Source organism: Anabrus simplex, chromosome 7 (assembly GCF_040414725.1).
Source record: "Anabrus simplex isolate iqAnaSimp1 chromosome 7, ASM4041472v1, whole genome shotgun sequence".
Classification (NCBI taxonomy): Eukaryota; Metazoa; Arthropoda; class Insecta; order Orthoptera; family Tettigoniidae; genus Anabrus; species Anabrus simplex.
Genome location: NC_090271.1, coordinates 71478766 through 71494967, shown reverse-complemented (window position 1 = coordinate 71494967; position 16202 = coordinate 71478766). Strand labels below are relative to the sequence as shown.

The following is a 16202-nucleotide window of genomic DNA, read 5'->3' as shown; positions in this document are numbered from 1 at the left end:
AGAAAGTTGATATAAGAACTGTTATTTTAGGTGCCTCATTTTATTTGACCCATTGATGGCACATCTCTCAGCAAATTAACAAATTCATAGATTTTGGTTCAAGATCAGAACAGCAGCTTTTACCTGGAGGAAATATTGATCACTTGGCTTCATTCTCAAGAATGATTCTGCACTTAATATCAGAGGGAAGTAATGGACACCTGTGTCATGCCTTTTCTCACATATCATGCTGAGACATGGTCTGCAACTCTAAAACAGGTCAACCAACTTCTGGTCTGTCAGCAAAGGATGGAAAGAAGCTTACTAGGTGCTTCTCTCAAGGATTGTTTTTGAAATGCCATCATAGGGCAAACATTTGGACTAAAGAATGAAGAGGAGTTGAGCTAGGTATGTAGCAAGAACTAACCCCCAGAAATGGAGTAATGGAGTGGTGTTCAAGAGATGGACAACGAAGAAGAGGACGCCCATTGTGTAGTTGGTCTGATGCAGTGAGGCAAACTGTGGTGTCATTTTTGGCAGCAATGCCCCACAACAGAAGACAATGGAGGTGACTTTTGCTCCAAAAGGGAATTGGTCAGACGTGATGTTGATGATGATAATAATAATTGTGGTGATGATGGGTTGGTTGGTGGGTAGGGGAGCTAGCAATGAAAATCTTTGACCAGTGAGATATTACCGAATATCTGGCTTCAGTTCCTAAACTCTTCGAAATGTATGTAGGAGTAGAACTCTAGGATTCCTCTGGGACTACTTACGTTTGACAGGTTAGGTTACAAGGGTTATCATCTCAAATAAAGGTTTGAGACTTTATATTGTATTCTTCCTCTTATTAACTTTTATTTGGCTTTCATTGAGCGAGTTTGGTTGTTTCATATACAGTAATTATACTTGGTAGTTTTCAGTCTTTAGCAGTTGTCTTATTCATACCATTGAACAGTGCTCTCAAGATGACCCATCTAAACTATAGGATAGCTACATAATAAAGGAAGTGATATCATCTTGTAACTAACTGGTGAAGGCTGTTGTAGTGGTGATGGACTATAGCTAACTCATTCTTCACTTAACTGGATGTGACATAGTTACCACCTAAAAGACTTTTTGCCCAGAACCTAGTGGAATGCACTGAACTCCATCTACCCCAGCACTGCTGGGGTAAAGAACTTTGTATTAACATTTTCTAATTATTCCTTAGAATGCTTTTTTATAATGTTTAAAAAATTGCAAATAGCTAAGCCAAGCCATGTACGGCTGTCTCGACAATTCGCTCGCACTACCGCAGTTCAGCTTCTCCAGCAAGCTGGATTTCCTTGCCAGCACAAAAGAGAGCTATCCCAGTGCAGCGAAATTTAAGGTCGCTTGGGTGACTCGTGCACTTGAATCTTCCTTGTCCTGGCAGTGATGGTAGCTGTAGGCCCTCCCCTCCCCTCCCCTGACAGTAATTTACGGCGACAGGCCAGCTAGCTTAGGTAAGGTAATGTTAATTTTAAAACTTGATACTCGAAGTCTTCAGTGCCGTACACTAGAGACGGAAAGAAAAATATCAACATCTTAACAGTATAGCCACTTGCACATCTTCTTGCTAATAAAAATAGAGCCAATTTATGAAGTCAATTGTAATATAGAATAATATATTTTAATCTTGGGTTTCAGCATGTATACAGTTTTTTTTTAGCAATTAATTGATGGCACATGTAGAGTATGTGTTTCGATAGCCGCCGAAAAATATTTAGGTTGCCCAGCATGAACATAACACAGAGCTAAACGCGAAGTAAAAGAATTTTGTATTTGGTTGTCTGTGATGATGGTATATAGTGAATTTTTGTAGGGTTCCTCTTGGATTACAGGTGAATATTTCACGAGTTCTGTGACATTCTTCATGAATATAACGTGTGTTATACGTCGTGACAAATATTTTCCCTCGTTTGTCATTGATGCCCGTACACTCAGTATGTGAGTGAAACTATAAAACTTCAGCGATGGTAAAATACCAGTTAAATTTTGCTAATTACTTTAGATTGGCCTTTTTAAGTAGAAAACAAATAGTCCCAGTGTATTTTTGTGAAAACCGTGACTGTACTATCACAAAGAGTCACCAAATGAAACAAAGTACATTGTTTAAAATCTGCTATAGATTAATTTGTTATAGTGTCGTCACTGCCGCGAATATCAATTTGGAAGTATGTGCGAGTGTGTGGTTGAAAATATTCTTGAAAAATCTTTTTCAGGTAGACCTTTCCACAAAAAATGCAGCCTAATAAAATGGTAATTTTGTCTTTAGAGAGAGTAGTGGGGCTACGATTGTTTATATTTAAAAAACTTTTTTGCAGCTGGGGTAATGAATGTGTTCACTGCACGCCATTGCCAGAACCTGTTTGTTCATTATTGTTTCCTTTAAATATATTCTTATTAAAATATGAATTTAGGCAGGTATTTGCTGCCCTGCAGGCCTGGATAAGGATCACCTCATAAGTGGACAGTACAAAACCTTAAATGTTGCTATTATGTGAGTGTTTGCAGTTTGCAGAGGGCTCAGTACCACACTGGGGTGAAAAACTGGTTTCTTTAAGACTGAGAAGTCTGAACCCCATGAATTTTTAACACTTGATATTCTCCAAATTGTAGTTCCCTACTGAAAACCTAATTTTTGATGGAAGAATGAAATTTGACATAAAGGTTTCTTCCATCGTCATTGTAATCTTTGTAGTGTACAAACCAGTTCATAAAATAAATAGTGTATCTCACTCAGTTTTTCACAAGCTCCTTTCATTATATACTATAAACTTCATAATGTTTCTGTATTGTCACTGTAAAGCTTAAAAAAAGAGTTATAATACAAATATCAACTTTATTTCAAATTAAAATTTTCTGAAGATTTAACCAACTGGGTCAGAGAATGAAATCACTACTTCCTTGCACAAACCTGCGCACTCTTTATGGGGTTGAGTAGCTTAGACTGTAGAGCACTGGTCTTCAGAGTTCAAGTTGACGGGTTCAATCCTGGCCCAGTCCGGTGGAATTGGCAAGTTTTCAATATGCCAGCCTCATGTCAGTAGATTACTGGCACATAAAAGAAGCCTGCGGGACAAATTATGGCAGCTTGGTGTCTCCAAAACCTGTATAAATGTAGTTAGTGGGACATAAAACCAATAACAGTTTTATATATGAGAGATCCAACCCACTATCTAAATTATGATCACTCTTGATCATGAAGACTTTGCTGACTAATCCTCCCCTCCAGTCTTCTGAACCTATATATTCCATCCTCTTACACAACTCTGCATGGGTCACATGTATATTTCCTGAATAATCACTTGACATTTAAATAAATCTCACATAGATTAACATTCATTATTGGTGTCAGTATGTTGTTGGGAGAAGGACTAGTTGTAAATCTGAAAGTATATAGGAATTCAAGCATAATGGTATTGCTGCTTCTACTCATTTCCACTCGATTCCTGCACTATACCTGTGATTTTGCTTTAGTGTAGCCTTTCCTTGTGTTGTATATTTCTTTTGAATAGGTGGTGGATAAGTGGTATTTGATGTCTGATAAAGCTATTAACAATGGTGTAAATATATTGTAATACCTATTTATTAACAATTTTTGTATGTATGTTCTATTCAACAAAGCTTGTATATCAGTCCCTAAGAAATTTGCTTGATTGCATGAAATGCCTTGTTATTATGCAATTTTTCTTTATTGTGTGGTTTTAATTTTGTCCAACTGAAATCACATTTATAATTTGGGGTAGGTTCTGTCTTAATGTCAGTGTATGGCTTGTATATGCACTTTGTATGTACCTTACAGATGACGTGAGTTTGAAAGCACAGAACCGTGCCCTGTATCGCACCATTCCAGCTCCTGGTTTGTCCACTGTGAAGCCGGACTTGGGCCCTCCGGTTGTGTTCAACCCCGTGACGCGCCCACCTCTGGCGGGCCCCTTCGCCTTCTCTCGCATTCCCCCTCCTGTCTGGACCAACCCTCGAGTCTTTCTCATGCATGACATTGCATCTACTTGGCTTTTCACCAACCTTTCCTCAGGGTAGGTTTTCTTCTGATTGGCACTTGTGCTGGTAATGGGATCATCCATTGTAACATATGGGGTGCCATGTATGTTGTGGAATCTAGTGCACTTGCCCTCTTGCCTGTGTATTTTGCATCAGTCCAGGTCTTTCAGGAAGTCAACATCTCATGATACCAGGTAACCTCCATCCTAAGAGGACAGATGTTTGTCAACAGATAGCACTGATTAATGCATATTTTTTAAAATAGATTTTCCCACAGTACAAAATGCTACTGAGATTTCATGCTTAAAAAGAGAGATTTGATGCTGAAGAGAAAGTTAGATGATCTTGAGGTATGTTCTAGCATTGAAATGTTATTGTTAGAACCAGTGGCAGATTATGCTAAAATTAAACCTTGTGCTATAATTTTCAAGTAAGAAAGTGAACAAATAATAAATAAACCCACAGCAATATGCAAGTAATGTATAGTAGGGACTCACTCACCGACTAAAAATGAAGTCTGCACGTCTCCATTTTCTGCTGAAGAACTTGTCAGTGACTAGAGTTGAATCCCTTGATTTTGGCAACCATATTTTAAGTTGAGAGCATCGCAAGGGCAAGAAAGGTCTTGATTCCATTAAAGGAAGAAAAATATCTTTCCAGTTAAACAGTTGTCATGAGTGTTGTGACTAATACTCTCAATAATCTAATTTGAGAGAATAAGGTCAGGATAAATTGAAGTAGTGATACAGATCCTTCAGTATTCCCAAAGTCTAATCTTTGATATGAAACTAAATGCTCCATCTTTGATCTGGTTCACTAGTATCTGTAAGCCTGGGCAGAAACGTTAAGTTCTCTCTCACGAAAATGACTTGAATACTTCTCAAATTTAGAAGAATCCAATAGTTCGCTGCCTGTACAAGGAGTCAAGTTTATTGAGCAGGGTAAGTAATACACATCTTGAGTGCGAGTTTGGTAGCACAGCTTGTGATTTATCACCACAGTAGCACACACAACTTGTTTATATGCAGAGTTTATACTCTTGTGTGGTATCATTGCTTCTCTTCAGAGTTTTAGCACTTCCTTGCAAGCCAAAGCCAGAGATTTGTCAGTTTCTTTTATAAAGCTATGCTTAGAACAAAGAGAGAAACATTTGGTTCGGGAAGGTAAAATTACTCGTGAGCTATAACATATCAGCCTATAAGAAGTGGCTGCTACTGGTTAGAATACATTTAGTTCATTTTTAAATATATCAGGGTTTTTGCAATATTGTGATAATTCAATTTCATTGACAGTAATAATAAAGTTCACAGAATTGAAACAGACTCTCTCATTAGTTTTATAATAGTACATTATCATCTTGAACCCAGCAGTTATCTCTTCTTGCCATTCATATATTATCTTGTTCTGTATAGCCAATGTTCCTCATTTTAAAAGTAATGAAAGTCTGCTTAATTCCATGAATTATAATTGCTACTTAATAGATCAACAGATACAGGGTGGGCATAAAGAATAGTAGTACTAAACTCTCAGATGTATCATCCATAATACTGTAACATTTCTTTAAGGTATATCATCAAAAAAAGAGCAGTTCAAAATCCATTGATGCAAAAAACTGTTCTTGTTAGTTGTCTTTCCTGAATAAGAACTAATGACCAGTGTTTGATAACTTTATGGCCTGAAATACTATACATTATTAAGTTCTTAGGAAAGTAGCGATTCCCTATGAAAGCTTGTGCTTTGATTACTGACTTGCTGTGTTTCTGCCAGTAATTCTCTAGCCTGGTAAGCTAAGTCTTACAACTATGTCATTTACAGACTACACTGTGTCATATTAGGAATTATTCTTCCCAAAAATTAACTTGTTTCTAAAAATTGTATATTTTCCTTTCATAGTTAATGCATATCCATTCAACTTGAAGAGTGTCTCCTGTTAGCCTACATCACTTAAACATATTATGGGCTGATTTCAGGAATGACTAGTTTTCAGCCTTAGACAACATCTACCTAAATAATATCTAAGTTACACACGATGTTCCAGTGCATAAACAGTGTTCAGCTGGTGTTTAGCTAGACATTGTTTAAGTTTCAATATTGGTTCAAAAATGGAAATGGAAATATATTCCATGCAACTCTCTGCTTGTTGCAACTAATGAAATTCATTGGTGCACACATCAAACATTATTTAGCTGTCATCTTCCTACACATTACACAAATATGGCTAAATACAACATGATTTGCCAACATATAAGAATGTCACTTTCGGTAGAAATGAAATCTCATAATATCATTGAGAGTAAAGCTGCACATCACTGTCTGAGGAAGTGAAGCTTTCATTACCGGGCGAGTTGGCCGTGCGCTTAGAGGCGCGCGGCTGTGAGCTTGCATCTGGGAGATAGTAGGTTCGAATCCCACTATCGGCAGCCCTGAAAATGGTTTTCCGTGGTTTCCCATTTTCACACCAGGCAAATGCTGGGCCTGTACCTTAATTAAGGCCACGGCCACTTCCTTCCAACTCCTAGGCCTTTCCTATCCCATCGTCGCCATAAGACCTATCTGTGTCGGTGCGACGTAGAGCCCATAGCAAAAAAAAAAAGAAGCTTTCATTATAGTGTTGTTAGGGTGAGTGTAATCTAAATGTGACAGCAAACAACCACAACATTATAAATATTTAATGATAGGACATGAATCAGTCCAACTGAATAACTCACCCTCATAGAAAACCACTTGAGTGTGGATTGTTTTCAAGCAATATTTAAAAATTAAGAGGGTTCCTCCTATTCAATACAAATATATTTATTAATGTGAAAGAATCACATATCGTTCAAATGAGGTACTAATTTCGGCACCAGATATGTGCCATCATCAGCCACAAAGTCAAATCGGGCAAACACAATAAAACCCTAAAACAACTTTACACACACTATAACATCTGCATGGATGAATATGAAATATGACTTTAAAACAACTTTAAAAACACACTATAACATTTGCACAGATGAATATAAAATAAAATATGGTAGATGAAGTTGCATTCCATTTTAAAATCCCTTAAAATGATGACTCCGTTGTTGTATACCCATGGCGGTTTGTCCAGCTTATATATAACTTTAGTTTTCTAAAACTGTTAAATTATGCTGCGAGGTTATTGTCATATGAAGTTGACACTATGTGTGTTCTGTAGTTTGGTTCCGGAAAATAAACGTAAACATGAACTTGGTAAGATCGAAAGAATTAATTCCCACTTCAATATGGGTTGAGGAACCTGGGGAAGAAATTAGAAGTCGAATTAGGCAAAAGATCGAAAGGAAAGATCAAAAAGAAAAGTCTAGAAAAACCCAGAGAATACTAGAAACAAACTCACCTTGCGCAGCCTGAGTGATCGGCGGACAGAGCTGGACTGATGGATGCAATTATAAGGTTAAGGGGCGAGGCGTAAGGGAGGAGAGGGGAGGGGTAGAGGCGGAGCAACTGTCACGGAGCTAAGGTGGAGCGAAAGGATGTGGTAGTGGGGGTAAATGATGTGGATATGTACTGCATATGGTTTGAAAGATCGAATTGTTTTTAGGTGGTCTAATATTTCTTAGCCATTTAATTAAGAGATCATAAAGAATATTAGTTTTCTCGGAAATTTCATTTAAATTATAGTTAGGGTTGAAATATTGATCGCAATGAATGAAACAATTTTCGACGATGTTCATAATTGGCCCTTTGTTTGCTATTTGAAGTATTTCAAAATCATGTTCTATATCAGTAAACTTATGATTAGTCGTGAATGTGTTGGCCTATAGCAGAAAACTTGTTATATCTTACCGCGTTGACGTGCTCTGAATATCTGGTTATGAAGTTGCGTCCTGTTTGTCCCACATAGGAGGCGCTGCAGTCGATACACTTGAATCTATAGATTCCAGATTTGGAAAATCTGTTAGAGGTGTTGATTGATGTTGAATTATGTATAATTTCTGAGGTCCTATTATTAGTTCTGAAGAAGATTTTTATGTTATGTTTTCGAAAAACATTGGTGATTTGATGGATACCGTTGTTGAATGTAAAAGTAGATGAAATGTTAGTTACTTTTACATTCAACAACGGTGAACTTTAATAAAACCAACAAACTGCAGAGACTAATTCCTGACTGGAAATGGAGGAAAAAATGTCCTACAAACATGTGTCCAGAAATGCACAGTGTGCGTGCAACAACAACAAATAGTCCCAGAACACAGTACATAGCTGAATCGCATCCACGTCACAGCAGATGTTCAAAGTGCCCTCCATGGGCTGCAATGCACACGTTCAGATGTCATATCATGGATTGCCTCACTCTTTCGCACGTTCCGGCCTTTCGCCGAATAGCGTCACAGGCATCGTGAACACACTGTTGAAGCGTCTGCACATCAGGAACTGGTTCAGCATACACAACATTTTCAGATGTCCTCAGAGGTAAAAATCCAAGGGGTTTAAGTCCGTGATCTAGGAGGCCATGCAATAGGGCCTCCGCGTCCTATCCAGCGCCTGGGGAAGATGATGTTGAGGTGTTGGGCAAACTGTAATGCGGAAGTGGGATGGTGCTCCATCATGCAGAAACCACATAACCTGTCTTATTGCCAAAGGCACATTCTCAAGCAATCCAGGCAGAGTATTCTGCAGGAAGTCCAGGTACGTTCCTCAATTGAGGGTTTGTGGAATAATAACTGATCCAAGTGTGCAGTCGCCAAGAATCCCTGCCCAAACATTGATGCTGAACCAATGCCAGTGAGACACTTCAACCATTCCCCGGGGATTTTTTGTAGCCCACAGATGACGATTATGCAGATTCACGATGCCATTTCTGGTAAAGGTTGCTTCATCGGTAAAGAGGACTGACGACAAAAATCACATAACTGTGATGGCCTGGTGCAAAAACCATCGACAAAATCCTTCTCGTAGAGGGAAAACCGCTGCTGATAATCCTTGCACTCATTGCAGGCGATAGGGATAATAGCGGTTGTCATACAGGATACACATAATCGTAGTCTGGCTTACACCATGTTGGTGGGCCACTTGCCTGGAGCTTGTATTAGGGTTCGTCCCAATGTCCTATAGAACCTGTTCCTCCAGATCTGGTGTATGCACAGTCCGCCACCTCCCTGCACGTTCGGCTGTCTGAAAGGACCCATGAAAACACAAATGCCTAAAAATGGCTTGAAACGTTGTGTGATGTGGTTGGTGTCTGTAAGGGTACTTGTTTTGGTATAGCCATACTGCATCTTGACTGTTTCCATTGGCTTGGCCGTACACAAACACCGTAGATTCACAATTAAGTATTTAATTTATTTTCCACCTAGTCGATACAATGATTGCTTAAGGCAATTTTTAATGGTCAAAAGTGGTACGTTTCGTATATTATCAACATCTTCAGCCACATAACACTGTTTAGATGAAAAATATATAAAATTGACAAAGTAATGCTTTAGAGGAAGTGTCCTTAAAATTAACATAAGATTGACAAGATTAAAACAAACAAATAACTCAAGAGAAAATATATAAATTATTTCTACAATAGAAAGCAGTCGTCAAGGAAACACTTGTACAATATTCCATAGAGAAATTGTCCTAATAAATATTCTTTTCTTAATTCATGAAAAAAGATCAATTTATAAATTAAAAATTATACAATTTATAAGTAATTATCGAAACGAAGAAATCCTGATATCACAGTGCGGCTCTTATTATTAATGTAGATTGTATCGACTAGGTGGAAAATAAATTAAATACTTAATTGTGAATCTATTGAAGTGCGATACGGATCATGAAGCTGATTTTATGTAACACAAACACCGTCTCGGCTTGTTCCCGACATGAATACCGGACCATTCTGCTTCCGATAGTACGCTGCTTCAATCACACTATCCGCAACAGAAGAAACACACTGCAAGTAGTCAGAGAAAATTTTATTGGTCAGTGCCATCTACCATTGCAACGATGCATTTCCGGACACATGTTCATAGGACATTTTTTCCTCCATTTCCAGTCAGGAATAAGTCCCTGCAGTTTGTTGGTTTCATTAAAGTTCACCCTGTATACAATATGGTTTGACAACTACATGCTTATATGATACACAACAATCCATATCCTTGTGTCCAAGGCATCTATCCACTGAAGTAAAGCTGGCAAAACACAGATGAAGTCTGACAAATCTCCATGATAAGCTCATAAGCCACATTACTTACAGTTTTCTGGGGGCACCACAGTCACACTGGGGAGAAGTAATCTTCCCCCCACTTAAACACAGAATAGGCACCGACTCCTTGCCCAGAATTAATTCTATTGCAGAGTGTAACTCAGCTCCAGAGGAGCTCTGATCTTGCATGATGTCCGGAAGCAACAAGAGTTGAGGATTTTTTGGTTTTGTTTTCAATTCTTCCATTTACTGGGCAGAAGGGTTGAAATTGCTTGCAGTTAGCATCTAGGTATAGTGGATTGGTGGAAACCTGGGCGTGACGTCATTTAGTTTTAATTTCAGTCTCTTTTTCCTCCCCCTTGTCTGGGCCTTCATTTTCATTTACCCTATGCTCCTCTGCGTCATGATTTGTTAATGTGGAGACAGAATGCTTCCCATTCAATTCCTATTTAATTTATGCAGATCAGCAGCAGCAGTAGAAAGTGAGAAGATAAAATATTCTAACACAAAAAATAAATTATATTACATGAATAATATATTTACAACCACAAATTAAAATGAGTTAATATTTAACCATAATTCAAAATGAGTGGTTGAATGAGAACTTAGATAAATTAGGATCATCCCTTCCACTTGCACCATAACTGCTGAGGAGCATTACCACTTCCTGTCTCATTATCATTCTCACTATGTTCACCTACATTGTGTACTAATTGTTGAATTCAGTTGATAGAAGCATACATACATACATACATACATACATACATACATACATACATACATACATACATACATACATACATACATACATACATACATACAAACATACATACATCATTATAGACCGTTATGCCTTCATTGTTCAGTCTCCAAGCCTCTGTGAATTTACCAACTGTCGCCACAATCCTCTATTTACAACTAGTGCTGTGGCCCCATTTAGTTCTATACCTCTCATCTTTAAATCATTAGAAACTGATTCTAACCATCACAGTCTTGGTCTCCCTCTATTTCTCTTACTCTCCATACCAGAGTACATTATTCTCCTAGGTAACCTATCTTCCTCCATTCGCCTCGCATGACCCCACCAACAAAGATGGTTTATGCATACAGCTTCCTCCATCGAGTTCATTCCTAACTTAGCCTTTATCTCCTCATTCAAAGCACCCTCCTGCCATTGTTCCCACCTGTTTGTACAACAATCATTCTCGCAACTTTCATGTCTGTTACTTCTAACTTATGAATAAAATTTCCTGAGCCTACCCAGCTTTCGCTCCCATAAAGCAAAGTTGGTCTGAAAACAGAACGATGTAAAGATAGTTTCGTCCAGGAGCTGACTTCCTTTTTACAGAATACTGTTCATCGCAACTGCAAGCTCACAGCATTAGCTTTACTGCACCTTGATTCAATCTCACTATCTTACCATCCTGGGAGAACACACATCCTAAATACTTGAAATTATCTACCTGTTCCCGCTTTGTATCACCAATCTGACAATACTTATTGCACCTGTTTTCAAGTTCCAAGATATTAGACTGCAGGCTTTTGGCAAAATCTGCCATTAAGACCAAGTTGTCAGCATAGGCCAGACATCTTACTACATTTCCACCAAACTGAATCCCTCCCTGCTACTTTATACCTATATAAACTACGAACAACAAAGGTGAAATATTACAGCCTTGACTAACCCCTGTAAGTACCCTGAACCAAGAACTCATTCTACCATCAATTCTCACTGCAGCCCAATTGTCAGCATAAATGCCTTTGATTGATTTTAATAGTCTACCTTTGATCCCGTAGTCCCTCAGTATGGTGAACTTCTTTTCCCTCGGTACCCTGTCATGTGCTTTCTCTAGATCTACAAAATATAAACACAACTGTCTATTCCCCACCTAAGATTCTTCAATTACCTGGTGCATACTGAAAATCTGATTCTCATAGCCCCTCTGTGGTCTGAAACCACACTGATTTTCATCCAACTTCTTCTCAACCACTGATCGCACCCTCGATTCCTAGATGCCAGTGAATATATTAATAAGATACCTCGATATTTGTTGCAATCCTTTCTGTTCCCTTGCTTATAGATAGGTGCAATTACTGCTTTTGTCCAGTCTGAAGGTACCTTACCAACACTCCATGCTAATTTTACTACTCTGTGAAGCCACTATACTTCACCATTTCAGGACTAATTTCATCTATTCCTGCTTCGTTGTGACAATGGAGTTTATCTACCATCCTTTCCACTTCCGCAAGCGTAATTTCACCAACTCATTTTCCTCCTCCCTGTGAGCTCCTTTGTTCACCATGAAGATTTCCTTTTATGTTGAGAAGATTTTCAAAATATTCCCTCCACCTGTCCAGTGATTCCCTGGGATCTATTATGAGCTCACCTGAATTACCCAAAACACTGTTCATTTCCTTTTTCCCTCCCTTCCTAAGATTCTTTATTACTCTCCAGAAAGGTTTCCCTGCTGCTTGACCTAGCCTTTCCAGGTTATTACCAAAATCTTCCCACGACTTATTTTTGGATTCAACAACTATTTGTTTCACTCTGTTTCTTTCATCTACGTACAATTCCCTGTCTGCATCAGTCCTTGTTAAGAGCCATTTTTGATAAGCCGCCTTTTTACATTTACAAGCTGCTCTCACTTCATCATTCCACCACGATGTCTGCTTTTTCCATCTTTACACATAGTTGTTCATAGGCATTTCCTTGCTGTTTCTAGTACCGCATCCCTGTGTACCACCCATTCTCTTTCTATATCCTGGACCTGCTTACTGTCCACTTTTCAGAACTTCTCACTGATTATATATATGTACTTCTGTCTAATTTCCTCATCCGGGAGATTTTTTACCCTTATTCATTTGCAGACAGATTTCACTTTCTCTATCCTAAGCCTAGAGATACTTAGTTCTCTACAGATCAGATAGGGGTCTGTTTCATTGTAAAATCTCTGAAAAACTCGTACATTCCTGTAGCAGATTTCCTGATTTCAAAGTCGGTTAAGATATAGTCTACTATGGATCTGGTACCCCTACACTCCCATGTGTAGCGGTGAATAGCCTTATGCTTGAAGAATGTATTCGTAACTGCTAAACCCATACTAGCACAGAAGTCCAGCAAATGCTCCCATTCCCATTAGCTTCCATATCTTCCCCACATTTACCAATCACCTTTTTGTATCCTTCAGTTCTATTTTCAACTCTCGCATTGAAATTGCCCATTAGCACTATCATATCCTTGCTGTTGACCCTGACTACGATGTCACTCAATGCTTCATAAAACTTCTCAATTTCATCGTCATCTGCATCCTCACATGGTAAATACACTGAGACAATTCTCGTCCTATTTCCTCCAGCTGCCAAATCTACCCACATCATTCGCTCGTTTACGTGCCTAACAGAAACTATGTTGCGTGCAATAGTATTCCTGGAACAGCCCTACCCCAGACTCTGCCCTTCACTTTTTAACACCCATCAGATACACTTTATAATCTCCTATCTCTTCCTCGTTATCTCCCCTTCATTTGATTCAGTTGATGGTACATCAAAATCATTTTTGCTGTCCCATACCTGTTGTAAAATATTAAAATCTATGAAAGAAGATGAAGTCATGTTTATGGAGAAAGCATGTCGTAACAAATACTTGTAAACATTCAAGAACAAAAGTTACTAAACGGTTAAAAATCCTGTGAACTATCCTAAGGGGGGAAAGTGTTCTCCTGATTTCTGTAAGATGGCTCTACAAAGCATAAAAATAGCATGGTCGACATAAGAGTGCTGAAAGTTCAATCTATATTCACCACCACTCAAGATTGGAGTGGATGGCTGATATTTTATTATTACAATTATTGTTATTGTTATTATTTGATATTTCATTGTCAAGTTCTTGCCGTATGATATTGCAAGTCTTGTTTCTTGTGAACCAGCTGACAGATGGCATCACAAATCAAGAGAAACAGAGAGAAAAGACTGGTGAATATATCCTAGGTAAATCACACAAACTTACAATGCAGGAAACTTGTCCCTGACATATGCTGTACTCAGGTATGCGATGTGAAAATTGTTTACGTGACCCCAGTATGGGTTAATGCCATAAAATGATTATGATATTGAGTAAATCATCCTTAATGTTGACAGTATATTGTTTTACCCCTTGAAACTCATGTAATTTAGATTTTTTGGGAATCATTCATAATTAAAATGTTCTGTACAGCACTGCTGTTAGAATTACTGTATCGGGCGAGTTGGCCATGCGGTTAGGGACACGCGGCTGTAAGCTTGCATCTGGGAGATAGTGGGTTCGAATCCCACTGTCAACAGCCCTGAGGATGGTTTTCCGTGGTTTCCCATTTTCACACCAGGCAAATTCTGGGGCTGTACCTTAAGGCCATGGCCACTTCCTTCCAACTTGTAGGCCTTTCCTATCCTATCATCGCCATAAGACCTATCTGTGTCGGTGCTATGTACACCCACTAGGAAAAATAAGAATTAGTGTATTGTACTATTTTTACAGAGAGAGAAAATCCACAAGGGATAGCTGCTCTTTTATCATCTGATACATTGTTGTAAACACTTAAACGTTTTTTAAAACTCAGAATAGTGATCAATTTCACACAAGGATAGCTTGATTCTGATCTCACAGTATTGGTGGCATATTTATGAATAAATACAGGTGAATAACATGAGAATACATGGAAAACTTCAACTTCTATCAAGATAGTGCAAAGGATAACGGCTGCCGTTATCGAAGAGATCTTGCCATATGATACCGCAAATCTTGTTTCTTGTGAATTAGCTGACAGATGGCATCACAAATCAACAGAAACAGAGAGAAGTGAGACTAGTGAATATATCCTAGGTAATCCACACAAACTTACAACACAGGAAACTTGTCCCTGACCTATACTGTACTGAGGCATGGATTGTGAAAATGATTTACATGGCCACAGTATGTGTAAGGCGACTAGGCCAAGGTATTGCTAATCAGGTATCTAAATTCTGAGTTTACTTTCAATAGGTTGGTCAGTTCCTCCACTAAGGTTACCTAGTAACTACACACCTTTCTTAATTGAAGAAATCTCACAAGTTGCGATGTTCCTAAACGGGAATGATTTTGCTTTCTATTAACCCTAGAATGGTGTGATGCTTAAAAGTTACATAATTGGTATGATGTCGTATTTTTTACGATCTTGAGAAAAAACTTTTTTGGGTAAAATGGAAATGAAAAATCAAAACTTATAGGTAAGGTAAGGGTGTGTTCTGCCCGAAGGCAGGTCCGAACCTCCGCAAAGATGTATCTGAGCCAGAGTTTACGTACAGTAGGATGGCCAGTTCCTTTCCGCTCCTCCATTCCCTTACCCCCACCAACAGCGCGTGGCAACCCATCCACTTCTCGACCATGCCCAATGTTGCTTAACTTCGGTGATCTCACGGGATCCGGTATTTCAGCACGGCTACGGCTGTTGGCAAAACTTATAGAACATATTTTAATTTTGCATACTTCTAAAGGTTGAAAATACATTTAATATAAAATAAAAGTTTATTGAGGAACAATTTCAAGCATTGTCTATTCATCGACATCACCTGGCAGTTAGGTCTGTCTGAAAAATTTAAAAAAATTGAAATATATTTATACTTAGAACCAGCGTCACAAATCATAACAATTTTTAACCCATATTTAGCTGGCTTTTTAGGCATATACATTTTGAATGGACATCTGCCTCTAAATGCAAGCAGCTGCTCATCAATTTTTAAAAATGAATTGTGTGTTGAAACAGAGGGCTAAATGATCAAAAAGTTTTGGTAATAGCTCAAAAAAATCTTACTTGCATTGATATGACGTCTTGATGATGCTGCAGTTGATTCAGGTGCTGCAGATTTTGCATATATTTCCACGGTGCTCCGCGCAGAACGCAGTGTCGCACTTGCTGCAGTAGTTGGCTGTCATTCTTTGCTTTACAGCTGGGCATATTTTACAAGTTGTTCTCTTTTTACCCATCCTAGGAAGAGCTGGATCTGCTTCTTCTTTTCGGCCAAG

The 16202-nt window shown here is 38.4% G+C and overlaps 1 protein-coding gene across 3 annotated transcripts in view; it reads left to right on the top strand.

Annotated features, from left to right (window-relative positions):
* The window catches only part of LOC136877698 (CD109 antigen), a 297632-nt gene that overhangs the window by 219178 nt on the left and 62252 nt on the right, over nucleotides 1-16202 (top strand). For 2 of the 3 annotated variants that reach the window (XM_068228581.1, XM_068228580.1), the window contains exon 14: nucleotides 3809-4043. The exons of the other annotated variant lie outside the window; for it this stretch is intronic. In XM_068228581.1, the coding sequence (XP_068084682.1) occupies nucleotides 3809-4043 (235 nt within the window). The remainder of the gene's footprint in view (nucleotides 1-3808; nucleotides 4044-16202) is intronic. 3 annotated transcript variants of the gene reach the window in all.